Consider the following 14,211-nt stretch of genomic DNA (forward strand, 5'->3'; position numbering starts at 1 on the left):
TTCACAGGAGCTTCCTTTTTATATTGCTTTGTGGTTACTCCATTACAGTGATTAACAGTAAAGTGCTTTCCTGAAGAGCACCAATATACTACCCACTGCATAAGTAATATTCTTCTAAACTCTTGTCTTGGTATGTCAAACGCATTTTTTAAAAAATGTATAATCTACAGTAGAACCTCGCAACATCAGACACTGTTACAACGGACTAAATTCAGATGACTAGAATAGTGTTCGGTTGGCGAAGGTCACCATAAGAAGTACATAGTTTTGAGATATTTATATTTATTTACTGTATATCTATCTATATCATACAATGGATAGGTTAAGTAAAATTTTGAAATCAAGTTGCCTGAAATTACAGATAAAATTCAGGCTATACATCAGTTTAGTGAGATCTGAGTTACAGTATGGACAGGAGTCATGGTATGACAATGAAATAATCTCCAACAGATTTAGTAGATTTAAGGACAAAGCCCTCAGAAGGATATTGGGAGTTAAATGGCAGGACAGGATTAGAAATGAAACTATAAGAGAGATTACTCAAGTGCCATATGAGGATGAGATCATGGTGAGAGGTAGATGGAGATGGTTTGGGCAAGTTCTTCGCACTCCCCAAGAAAGATTAGTTGACCAAACGTTTAACTGGGCTCCACAAGGCACTAGAAGAGTTGGAATACCCAGGCCTACCTGACTAAGGACTATGAAGCGAGACGATGAATGGAGAAGTATTAAATTAAAAGATCAAGATAGAGACAAATGGCAAAATCTGATCGAGGCCCTTTGCGTCAATAGGTGAGGAGATGTTGATGATGTTGATTTATTTATATAAAGGTAATAAAACCATTTTCACCTTTTTCCTTATTGGCATAAATTCATAATAAATACTGTAGTGTATTGAAGGAATAATTCCATATCAATGAAATATGGTAAACTTTTTTCTTAGTGAACCCATTTGAGAACATGTAAACACATTCAGCTGATCTTGTAATCAGCTGATTTCAAGCAACCACTCTCGAGGCTATGCGCACATATAAATAAGCAGATTTCTTAATACATCTAAAGATGTTATCGCATATGTTCTTTTACTTAATGCCTTCTTAGAAATGCAAAATAAATAAAATAAACCCATTTCTATATCACGATTTTCTTACGTATGTTATCAAAAAGGAAAACCATTGTTTTGCTGCTTCCACTGGCAAATACAACAAATGAATGAATACATTTACACATCCAATATATAACTAATGACGATAGTAGTTTCTAATAGTTTTTAGTAAACTAATTGTAAGCTACGGTAGTCTATAACATACCGTATTGATATTTGTGCGATATTTTTTACAAAATGCTTTGAATAGTTTAGAAAATTTTCGAGCACAGCAGAGAACATGTAAACATCGTCAGCTGATTCTAGCTACTGCTAATAAAGTACAGTATTCTCAAAATAATTTCCAAACTTATTCAAACAGTCTTATAATTAATAAGTTTTCATAAATGCTATCAGTATCATTAGTTATCACTTGGATGCGTAAACGTGTTCGTTCATCGTGATTGGCAATGAAACAAACAAACAAAATGGTTTCCGTTTTAGGTATCATATGTAGGGAAAATATGATACAGAATCGGTTTCATTTTATTCATTGTTAATTTCTAATCATACTTTAAGCACTGTCATACAAAATTTATACTTTACATAGCAAAATCCCAGCTAGCTTATAGGCCTACACAGATAGTTCCATGATTTAGCAGTCATTTTATACTATAGATATGAGATAAATTGAAATTTGTCTTCATTTTGTACATCCATCACGCACAAACACAATACCGCCAGACACAGGAACGTAGCGGAAAATGAAAGAGAACGCTAAAAAACACAAGGGAAAACACGAGGGAATTTAAGTTAAAAGCGCAAAAGGACAAGGGTAAGCACAACAGACCACGTGGAAACACACGCGGTACACAAGAGTCGGGGACACAAAGGGTCGCACTGAGATATGGCGAACGTCGAGATGATATCACGACGCGACCAGAGAACTTACTGAAGGTCGAGACCCAAGCTAACATGAGGCCTGCCTCGAGATTGCCCTCAGGGCACGTATCCATCCGCATAGGCCTACCACCACAGAAAACGGAAGTAGGGTAAACTACACAAAACTCTGGTCGTTTGAGAGGAGGTTCCAGGTAACTCCTAAGAAAGTAGTTCGAGGTGTAAGTCCCTGTGTTGGAACAAATTTATATTTACTTACAAATAAAGTATGTTTGTACTGGATACATTATCTAACTATCTTCTTTGACTTTAACAGTAGGGAAAGTAATAGTAGTACAGTAGATCCCAGATTACTCACTAGTGATTTCCAATGCTGTACAAAAAAATTTTGGATACGGACCATGCTTGAAGTTACCACTGTTTTTGCTAGTTTCATTTTACATTCCTTTTGTGAGTTTTGTTTAATCTAATTTCCTCAATTACTCATCAAAATGTGATAAACACTTGGTGATCTGAGCTGCTCGTTTAAATGTTACCAACATGTTGAGATTATATAGTAGGCCTATAGCCTATAATACTTAGTATGATTTTGCTTGATTTCATTCTTTAGGAATGATGAGATCATTAACAAGGTAGCTACAAAGAGGGGGTGAGTGCAGGAGAGTAACCAAGACCACTTACTTCAAAAGACTTCGCTTTTAACATCTGCCTCAGAACTATGAGAGGTGGTTGACCTGAGAAGTTTAACTTCAGAGGACTCAGGTCTGTATAGCTAGGAAAAATGAAAATTACTTTCAAATTCATTTGCCCCTTCGAGCAAACAAATCTTGTCTTTAAAATATGAAAACCTACTTAATAGTGGGCAGGATATCCCCTAGAATCAAACTGGTTGTTTTTTTCCTCTTCTCTGGAATATATCAGTACTTAATAGATGAAGGAACCTTCTCCAACCAAAAGGAGAGAAGCAGATTGGAATTAAATACATGTGGTGCATGATGGCCAATGGATAGGTTTTCATTCCAATATTCTCCCCCTTGTAAAGGGAACCTAGGGGGGGGGAAAAACTACAACTGATGTCTAATAAAAATTGTCCTTAAAATGTAGCTTACAAGAATCAGTCAGATTCGGCATGAATGCTTCATTTCCAAGAAAGGGGATGGAATAAAGAAGCAGATGCTCCCGCTATTTAACCTTCCCTCCAGACTTAAATCGAACATGTTACCATAAACAAGATTTTTCCTGTTCGTAATGGACCTGAGCTGGCTACAAAACTCCTATAGCCAACACCAAAGGGCCAAGAATAAGTGTTGTAATATTTATGTATACAATCCCTAAAAAGATGACTGTGAAGGATGTTTGGCATTTCCAAATTCCTTAATCATCTGTGCAACTGCAGATTCTCAGAGTCTAAGCGGGATCAGTAACAGATTTTGTGAGGTTTAGTTCAAACTGGTACCTCAACCCCTTCACAGCTTCAAGCAATTGTTCTTAATTTTCTCACAAAGCCAAAAAGAGACTATTTTTCAATACCTCTATTTTGGTTCCACCAGTACTAAGTAAGACTCGCTAACACTTTAGCCTGAGATATAGAGTCCTCTTCAATAAAGCACTTCAAAGACCGTACAACTCACCTCTCTTCGCTGATGTTAAGCCTTGCAAAAAAGACAAGACTTGAGAGTCAAATCTCTGCCTAACAACATTGAGAAAAAGGATCACATCCCATTCTGAGGGTCTGAGGTCCCAGAATAGGCAAGACTACTCGAGGCTCCTCACTAGCATACACAACTCTCGCGAGGAAGAAAGGTCTTTGCCCTTCAGTCGAAAGACAGTACTCAAGGCCGAGCAATAACTTTTACAGCCACTACTGAAAGGGGCTTCTCTCGGTAAAGAAAGACTATGTCTGAGATCTGCACTGGCGATGCTCTAAATGGATAAATAACCCCTTCCATGACACCAATTACAGAAACTGGCCCTCTTTTCCTGGTAGACAGCTACAAAGGACCATCATATGTATCCAGATATCTCCTGTGCAGACCTAGCAAAAAGCCTTTCACTAGGAAATCATGGATAGTATACGACTGTGAAGGGAAAGCGATTACATAGATTGGTGGTGCTTCTGAAGGTGCAACTGACATAGAAGAGTACAGTAGTTTTCTAGGGACCTCAACTAGAAGTGCTAATATTCAGCATGGGCCAATCAACACTTGTGAATGCCTCATCCAACGTTCATGGAATGTTTGCAGAGCTAGAAACACTGATTAAATTTGAGGGCACTACACCCCTCCATCAATGCATCTTCAAACAGAAGCATGTCCAGAGGTAGGGAGTTACATGACATTCCCCTGATGAAGTTTTCTTCATCCAACCGACAGCTAAGATTGGTCTCTACCTCCTGTCCCACAGCAATGGAATGAGTCAACCTGGAGACTGACCAGTGATCCTTTAAACATCACAGAAGGGATCTCTGATGGAGGCACCAAATTGGACCTAGCTTCTCTAGCAAAAATAGGGGCCAAAGAAGATGGTCAGTGCTGAGCTGAGAGTACTTTTTCGGATAGACATGGTTGTGTTACCTCGATGAGATTGCTCACTTGGTCATCTAGGAGAAATAATCCCATTGCTGTCGTGTTTATCAGCATGCCAAGATAATTCAAACTCTGCTTGGATATATCTGACTGTTCCCAATTTATCACAATCACCAGATCGTGACTAAAGGCAGGAAACCAATCTCAATCCAGTAGTAACTGGGACCCCATACCGCCAGGAATAGACAATTGTCAAAAGACATCAACAAACTTTTAAAGAGAGGTACAAGCTGCCAGCAGAATGAACTTCTGGAGCAGTACACAATCTGAAACACAGGGTCTTTAATTGATACACCATACCATTGAGAAAGAAGCAAAGATATTTCCAAGACGACTGATCATTGGGTATATGGAAGTATTCATTGTTTAGATCCACTAAAATCATGAAATTTTCATCTCTGATGAATTAGTACAGTGTACAATTTACATCCTTAATTTGGTTTGTTGAGCAAAGAACAGAAAAGAGAAGTAAAAAACTCTGAAAAGTAGATGAAGAGTCCAGCAACTATCTAATTCTTAAAGCATCTACTGTCTATGCTCAAAAGGTGCTACCATGACCAAGCCTCAGACAATTAACAGTGCCTCAAGGGTAGAGACGATGTTCTTGTCAACCGGTTATGGGAGTCATTTCCTCTCCCTAGAATAGAGACCATTCACTGACTGGCTTAGTTCAGTCCACGATGCAAGGGACTGATACCAAGTGGTGGTATCTCCTCTTTGGGAGGTAAAGTACATAAGTACATAGGGAAATAAAAGAGCCTGAAGTTGTGCTCCATCATCCAGGTAGAAGGTGAGGGATGACGTTAAAGCTCCTCGATTAATTTGAACAATCAGCTGTTGGCACGGATGACTGGTCCCACATGAACCAGTACAACTGTACTGGATCCAAGGAACGATGCACTGATCTTTACAGATTAGGGTACGTACCTTGCAGGAGCCATTCCTCTCAAGACAGGAGATCCCTTTAAGTCTAGTGGCACTTCTTGTGCTTAGTCTTCCTGAACATCTTCTTTTCCGAGAAGGATTCATAGAATCACAAGGGAAAGAAGAAGAGAAAGAGAAGGATTGCTTCACATAACAGCATACTCTTATCCTCAATTACCAGAATTGGTGTTTGGTCCTCATTCACCTCGTAATGGGGCAAATAACAGTCAATGTCACATTGGTCTCACCTTGTTGATTCACCCCCAAAGATTCCAGATGGTGACTAAACTCCATAGTGGCTCAAAGATGAACAGCAGTAGATGTTATACCAAACTTATAACCCTAAAAGTACCAGTTGGCTCAATAATAGTCCTCAAAGCTACCAGTGCCAGCTATGCTCCAGAACAGCATAAGGAGTAGTGAGAACGATAGCCCTATCAACCTATCATTCAGAGCTGGGGATCAGTCTGGGTAAAATAATTCAACTGGAAATGAAACAGCCGTGGCTGTCACGCCCAGGGTCAAGACTGTAACCAACCCCGAAGGTACCAGTCGATGTGCGAGCTCCTTATCTCCAAGTGGAGGAAGTGTGAATGATAACCTTTTTGACCTACTATAAGGTGCAGGAGATTGGTAAGAGGACCATTCACCTGCAACTGATGAAATATCGGTGGCTGTTACACCAGACTCATTACTGATAACTGGCACTAAAGTACAGGTGCTGAGTGAGCTATGTATTGGTGCAAGGGTAAAGGCAGTCCTCCTATACCACTACAGGAATGAAAGAGTGGCACTTAAGCCCCAGCCTCCCCTACTCAAGACCCGCCTTTCCCTGGTCTATGGTGTTGGTGTTTGGTCCAGAGAGACCGCTTGCCTGTAATCAGAGTAACAGTGATAACTTTCAACACCGGCTCACAATCCGCTGGACTGACCCAAAAGGTACCATTTTCCAGGTGAGAGGAGAGCAACTGCCAAGTCCAAAAGAACTTTTAGCATAAGCTCTTCCCGTGATTATCTTTTTTGTCATTTTCTCAACGAAGTGTCCGATGAAGAGAAAGGAGAAAGAGGTTGGCCAAGGTTGTAGGTAGTAGGCTGGCCAGGGCACCAGCCAACCGTTGAGATACTACCGTTAGAAAAGTTATATGGTTCTTTGACTGGCCAGACAGTACTACATTGGATCCTTCTCTACGGTTATGGTTCACTTTCCTTTTGCCTACACATACACCAAATAATCTGGCTTATTCTTTACAGATTCTCGTGGCATCATACACCTGACAACACTTAGATTACCATTCAATTCTTCTTCACCTATGGGGTTAACTACTGCAATGCAATTGTTCAGTGGCTACTGTCCTCTTGGTAAGGGTAAAAGAGACTCTTTAGCTATGGTAAGCAGCTCTTCTAGGAGAAGGACACTCCAAAATCAAACCATTGTTCTCTAGTCTTGGGTAGTGCCATAGCCTCTGTACCATGGTCTTCCACTGTCTTGGGTTACAGTTCTCTTGCTTGAGGGTACACTCAGGCACACTATCTTATTTCTCTTCCACTTATTTTGTTAAGTTTTAATAGTTTATATAGGAAATATCTTCTAATGTTGTTACTGTTTTTAAAATGTTTTATTTTTCCATGTTTCATTTCCTCACTGGGCTATTTTCTCTGTTGGGGCCCTTGGGTTTACATCATCCTGCTTTTCCAACTAGGGTTGTAGCTTAGCAAGTAATAATAATAATAATAATAATAATAATAATAATAATAATAATAATAACAAGAGGAGTCATGACATGGGATATCAACAATGAATGCAGTCCTTCCTAGGATGAAACTACAAGAACTTCCTCCAGAAAAACACAAACTACTCTGGATGGTTTTTCAGGAGAGCACTGAGAAATCTCACTGACAGTGTGCTACACAAGGGTAACCACTCTGAGAAAAATGGCAATGACAAATGTGCCAGCAGGCTGATTTGATGGTTATTATCAGGCATGCATGTACAAGGGACACTCGTCCGAATCAAGTAACTTCCTTCAAAGGAAGAGAAAATACCCTGAAATCAGATGAGTAATGCTCAGAGTTTTTATCCTCCTCACCACTTGCTTACTAAACCTTATTAGGTTACTTCTGGTTAACAGCCCGAAATATCACAAAAAAATTAACAAATCACCAACCAAAGTAAAAAAGGTCCAGCAGTCAAAAAGGAGCAGTGCAATAGTATATGTCCATACTCATATCCGCCAATTCCTAAAGGATGCTATTCTGAGACAGGGTGGAGTGTGAGGCGTTCCCCTTGCGCCATCCATCATTAACCAACTATATTCATTTTTTTTTAAATGAGGCACATTTACACTGACTCGCAGCGGTGCCCTTTTAGCTCGGAAAGTTTCCTGCTATCTGATGGGTTAGAATTATCTTGTCCAACCAATCAGCGAACAGAAAACTTTTCCGAGCTAAAAGGGCACCCCTGCGAGTAGGTGCAAATCTGCCTGACTAAAAAGAATTGACTTTAGTGTACGTTGTTAATGATTCAATGGTTGTTCCAACTTCAATGAAAAAATATTCCTATTCTAAAGGATGACAGGTTTGTATACTCATAAGAACAACTAAAGCCTATACCATTAACACAACACAACCATCTGAATAGTCAAACATTGATCTAAAAGGTCCTCTCCTAATCAGAACTCAAAACATATATGCTGAAAGTCATAGAAATATTCTAGATTCTCGTTTATATACAGTATTCGTGTTAATGACTTCTTCCACACATGAAATGTCTAAACCAGCAGTTATCAATCTTCGATACTACTCTTTCATTCACTCTAATCACGGTTCTTCTTTCCTACATGGTCCTGGGACCATACCACTGCCTATAACCCTAACAGGAATGGGCAGATTAAAAGATTTAATGGCATAATTTGGAAAACAATTTCACTAGCTTCAGGACACTAGAAATGCCTATTGCGTTGGGAATAAGTCATTACACTGAATTCATTCACTACTGTCCACTGCCATAAATGCTATCCCCCATGAGTGTATCTGGATCCCAACGACACTCAAGTAGTGAAAACTCTTTGCCATTTTGGTAGATTAGTTGAGGCCCAGTATGCATAAAATGCCATGTTCACTCTTCAAAATATGCATGTTTAATAGATGAAGTGGAATAATTGGAAGCCAATCCATCTTATGCTACATAAAATTACCAAATGGAATGGAGACTATGGTTTCTCTCCAACATTTGGCTCTTTATGGGAGTTCTGGAGAGGAGTAAGAGGGTGAAAAAGTAATCACTCCAAGACAAGCATCGGGGATGACTCACACCCGTTGCACAATATAATGACCATAGATCTTTTGCATTAGTCTGGTATTCAAATTCTTTAAACTCCACATTCTAATGGAAATTATCATACTGTAATATCCAACTCTGCTGTGGCTTTTTACTCACGATTCTGGAAGTGATGTAACCTTCAGACGATCTAACCGAACCCGTCGTCAGCCGAGTAAATTTGATGACCATCTATTGTGAATAAAGATTTGGTATTAGTAACACGGTGAACAAACTTTAGTAGTAACTGAAGGTTTTGTATTTTAGATCATATGTTATCCTCTATTGTTTATGGATCTTGTGGTCTAATATTAACTGGATTTGGAGTTTTTAACATTTTACTTGACCATCATAACAGTACAGTACCTCCAGAAGGATATTCCTATACATAGGACAATGGGAAGAATATCACAATATTTATGTTTATTTTGAACTGTATTTTGTCTTGAAGACTATAATAATCTGCTTCCATCATTACGTCGTATTGAAGTTTATTTTACGATGAAATACTGAACTGTTTGCATGCCTCTAGTTCAATTTGTTCCTTGATACAGGTGACTAGTTGTTCTCTACGGTTTGATTAAGTTGAATAAATCCTGATATACGTACATCTTGCGTCGTGACTCGACCACTAGGCACCTCTTCTCTCTATATTCCTTCTTCAGGGAAAAAAAAGGCATTCTTCTGCTGTCTTTAGACTATCATCTCTCAGCAATTTCCACTGACCATCTTTCAGGTACTATATTTGCTCAAAACCAAATGTTCATTTAATCTGTGATCATTTCATTTCTCAAGATTCATGTTTTATTCTTCTGACCGCATTACTTTTGTCTGACTTTCCCTTATTACCAAAACAGCTAGTTCCTGTCTATCATGTTGAAAATGTCTCACCTATCATAATGGCATAAATCCCTTTTTTAGATACTGGGTGTACTTTGCAAAACAATAACCTTTTCGGTTTCATAATAAAACCAATTTATAATTCAGATTTGACACTCCTCAATGTTACCAACATCCTTATTAGCCTTTTTAAAAGTACAAATATTTAAGAGCAAAATTACATATTTTAAAACAAGCCCATTACTTATAGTTTGCCATTTATGTGTGGCACAGAATTCTCCCAGATGTTTTAGTCCCTCTTTATATAAAAAAAAAAAAAAAAAAAAAAAAAAAAAAAAAAAAAAAAAAAAACCACAGCAGTTCGCTGGTAATAATGAACATGTACGGGACAATCTCAGAGTATTAAGCTCCTAAAAGGTTCATTATTTTAATTGTCTGATCAATGAGACATGAGAAATGGAGGGCTGGGAGGCAAAAACTCACATTTATAAGTACAGTAATGGGATTGTATGAAAATAATAATTTTAGATTTAAAAATATGTTTTTTCCCACAATTATTACGTATAACCTGCAAGAAATTTAAACAAGGAAGAGAAGAATAAACAAAGATAAAAAAATATACAGAAGAATTTAAAAATACATTGATACACTAAACTACAATATGAAGATACCATTGCCAAAATGAAGGATATCAAAATAAAAAGGTATAAATGCTGGATTTAATCAATAAAAAAAAAAATGGAAAAAACAGCAACTTAGATATTGTATATACATGCATTCATAATTATTTGCAGAGATTTACTCCTCCTTTATGTTTATGACTTATCATAACGTATTATAACTGTGTTAATTACTTGCTAAGCTGTTAGGACTTTTAAATAGAAGTACAATACAGTAACTCCATCTTCCTCCTTTTCTTCTTTCTTTTATATTTTCTTACTTTCCTCCCAACTACGTAGGTCTACATTTCTAAGTACGTACTGTAATATTAGCCTTTTAATTGATGTATGAAAGGTGATTTCATTTTCGTATATCATTCAACTGTAACTTTAGTATACATGACGCACGTCCACTCACATTGGGATAGATTTTAATAAGTTTTATTATATTGTAACCCTCTAAGAGTTAAATGTCATGCAAATTTCACCAATAAAAAAAGACCCAAGTGACATCATCAGCAGAAAAAATGTCAATATAGTACAGTACTCAAAAATATTTAGAAAAAACACAAAATGGAATCTGAAAGGTTCTGGGAATAACTCAACTCTTACCATCTTCATACAGTTCGAAAATAAATTACTAAACCAGTTTCTAACAAAAACACATTTTTTTGTGCTTCCTTATAGGTTTTATAACGAATAAGACAAAAAGAGCAATAAAGCATATACCACTTGAAATTAGATTCATTGCCATAAATCCTTATTTAGGATTTTGGCTAATTTTGACACTGAATTTATTGTTTTATTGTTTTTCATTTTAAGGACAATATATTTATTTACCTTCAATATAAAAAATATACATTTTGTAGAGAAAACAGAATTTTAAAGATAAAATTTATTTCTACAGTGTACTCACCTGATGTTCATATTTCTTCTCTCTCAAAGAATGCTTATAATGACATTTACTATCAAGAATAAAAATATTAATGTTCTCTTTCCTTTCAACACACTTAAGCCTCTATCTGCAATAGATGACAATGAAGATGATGACATTTACTGCACAGCCAATCGCACGCACCATCGTAGGATTTGATTGAAAGTTCTATTCTATATACCAAGGCACTTGCCCCAATTTTGCAGGGGTAGTTTACATCAAACAAATGAAAAAAAGGGGACCTTTCCTCTCTACGCTCCTTCCAGCCTGACGAGGGACTCAACCAAGTTCGGCTGGTACTGCTAGGGTGCCACAGCCCACCCTCCCCCGTTATCCACCACAGATGAAGCTTCATAACGCCGAATCCTCTACTGTGGCCACATGGGCATAACAACTATTAGAATAGCGCCAACGTATCTCTGCGTGTCGTAAAAGGCGACTAAAAGGGACAGGACGAGGGGACTGGGAACCCCCCTCTCCTGTATTTTATACTTCTTGATTGAAAGTAATCAAACTAAAAAAATCAAACGTAAGTACAACAAAGCAAGAGTACAAAGTAACACTTGTAGAAGTACGGCTCATAAAACACTAAGTGGAACACAACAAGGGGAGATGCTGCCTGGCCTAGTATCATTTTCTTGGGTGATACTGCGTTCGGAGGGCCAATCAGTGGCCAGGCTACAGATTACATTGCCCTGATTGGTCAACTCTCATCTGTCAGACAATAGCATATGGTGTACGAATTTACTTAAGCAACACAAGACAATACGCGTAGTCTCAGCAAATGCATATCTAGGGTTTTTTCTTCCATCATGCTCTAGTTCAACAAAGCTTTTTTTGTTTGTAGTATTTTTATTACAATGTGTTCTAATCTAATTTATATCATATTTCTATTGGATTTTAATAGGTTGAGGTAAAAAATTATTAATTAATCGTTAAAATTATCAAAACAAACTTTTGAAATAATATATTTTTTGGAAAAATTTGTCATGTTTCGAGGATCGCAGCAAATTTTGGGACCATGGCTCTCCAGAAAAATTTGGCAATGAGTAACTTCATGAAAACCGAGGGACGATTGTCTGTATGTATGTACGTACAGTATGTTTCGTATATAAATCCAAATTAAAACACACCATAAGAACGAATCTTTTTCTGTCACTCAATGACCACCTATATAAAAAATTATCTCAAGTAACTTGTGTATTTAGATACACTTTAGAGATAATTTTCCTTAATGATTGAATACCTCATAGAGTTGATGTCCCTCTACATAACCAACTAATTTTTTTCACAGTCAAGAAAAAGATCTCAAGCAAAGGAAACAACAGGCTTTCCCTTTAGTTTACTTCCAACGCAAACCTTTGTGCTTTGCTTATGCTATGGGCTTTTTTCGTCAGTAGAGTTACAAGAACCTACTTTAAGGCCTCTATGGAAAATTCGAGATGTTCTATTGTCTGAAACTATAAGAATGGCTCACTGCCATTTGCAAAATGATTCAACTAAATCTTTGAAAGTAACTTAAAATTATCTACAGGAAATAAACAATATTTCACTCCAATAACATAGCTAAAAGTGGTTGATTGTGAGCCTCCTTTAGCAAGTGATGGGATATAAGGATCCAGTCTACCAATTTGATAGATTAAGCACTCGCTGTCATTCGAAACATGATTCTACTGTACATCACAATGATGCTTTACGATAAGTATTTTAAATTATCTTTTCTTTTCTATAGGAATTACTGTATACGATATTTTATCATTAATATAATGAGGTAGATCATGATTCCCTACTTTAACGAGTAGAGGGATATAACTTGAAAGTTATAATCATCTAAAACATGATGCAACCGTTCAGCTACTTTTACTCAATGGGACCCATGATATTTCATGCCATTCATATATGATATATGTGATTTAATATGAGCACTACTTCAGCCAGTGGAGTGATAATAGGATCCAGATTACCGGCTTGGTCTTCTGACTCAAGATCTACTGGTCTACTAGAGCAAACTGAATTTCAAATATTCGATGATTTCGCAGCGGAAGGATCTGAAGTAAACAGAATTAGAAGCTCTAAGAGAGGATCTTGACTCTACTATACTCTGTGTACCATTAGAACCCTTACTGAGTGGTGCACTAGAACCAATGGGCAAAACTAGAGGAGAGAGGAAAGGTTTTGAAACTGGGTAGGTTAGGCTAGACTTTCTGCTTTTGCCTGAAGAATTACAAACCTTTTGAGATTGCACAAGAGAAGATAAAGGTGAGAAGAGCTTCTTTAGATCATGACTATCAAAGATAGACTCGTTAATGGCTTGAGCGGAATTATTGTCATCATCCACGCCATAATAAACGAGCCATAATTTGTCGGACTCTCACTTGAATTAATAGTTAAGTTTTCTTTTATGTTCAGAGCTTTTAATTTGATCAGCAGCCACTTGAATAGATTTTCCCCTAAGAGGGCCAGTAAGGGCTTTGCATTCATCACAACCCTTATCTAAATTACAATATTGGCTTTGGCACGAGACATTAGAGAATGAGGATCATGATCACCCAAACAAAAATTCCTTTGAACAATCCACACAGTAAATTCAGAGGATGACATTCCTTACAATCACTGATAACTTAAATAACACTTATCAATCTTGAGAATTTAAAAAGGAGTAAACACACTGTCGACTTGATACAGCAAGGTGAAAGCAGAGGGAGAAAGACTAATGACGGTATGGTCTACACACGTCATGGTTATTGCCATTAGCCAATAGATTGTCTCAATACTATATTAGAAGACTAACACTATTGAATGCCGAGAAAATGGGACTTTTTATAGTCTCTCGAGATAAACATCCACATAAGCAAGCTTTAAAACAGAAACAATATGAACATCTGGAGGTTGATAGAAATAATTAAACAGTCCCTATGAGAAAATAATAACATTTAAATGAGAACATCTTAACTTACCAAACTTTTGCA

The 14,211-nt window shown here is 37.3% G+C and overlaps 1 protein-coding gene across 2 annotated transcripts in view; it reads right to left on the reverse strand.

Annotated features, from left to right (window-relative positions):
• The window catches only part of LOC137658243 (REST corepressor 2-like), a 56,383-nt gene that overhangs the window by 19,789 nt on the left and 22,383 nt on the right, over positions 1 to 14,211 (reverse strand). Inside the window, exon 6 of one of the 2 annotated variants that reach the window (XM_068392925.1) lies at positions 8,930 to 9,001. The exons of the other annotated variant lie outside the window; for it this stretch is intronic. Within the exon in view, the coding sequence (XP_068249026.1) occupies positions 8,930 to 9,001 (72 nt within the window). The remainder of the gene's footprint in view (positions 1 to 8,929; positions 9,002 to 14,211) is intronic. 2 annotated transcript variants of the gene reach the window in all.

The sequence above is a fragment of the Palaemon carinicauda genome, chromosome 1 (assembly GCF_036898095.1).
Source record: "Palaemon carinicauda isolate YSFRI2023 chromosome 1, ASM3689809v2, whole genome shotgun sequence".
Classification (NCBI taxonomy): domain Eukaryota; kingdom Metazoa; phylum Arthropoda; class Malacostraca; order Decapoda; family Palaemonidae; genus Palaemon; species Palaemon carinicauda.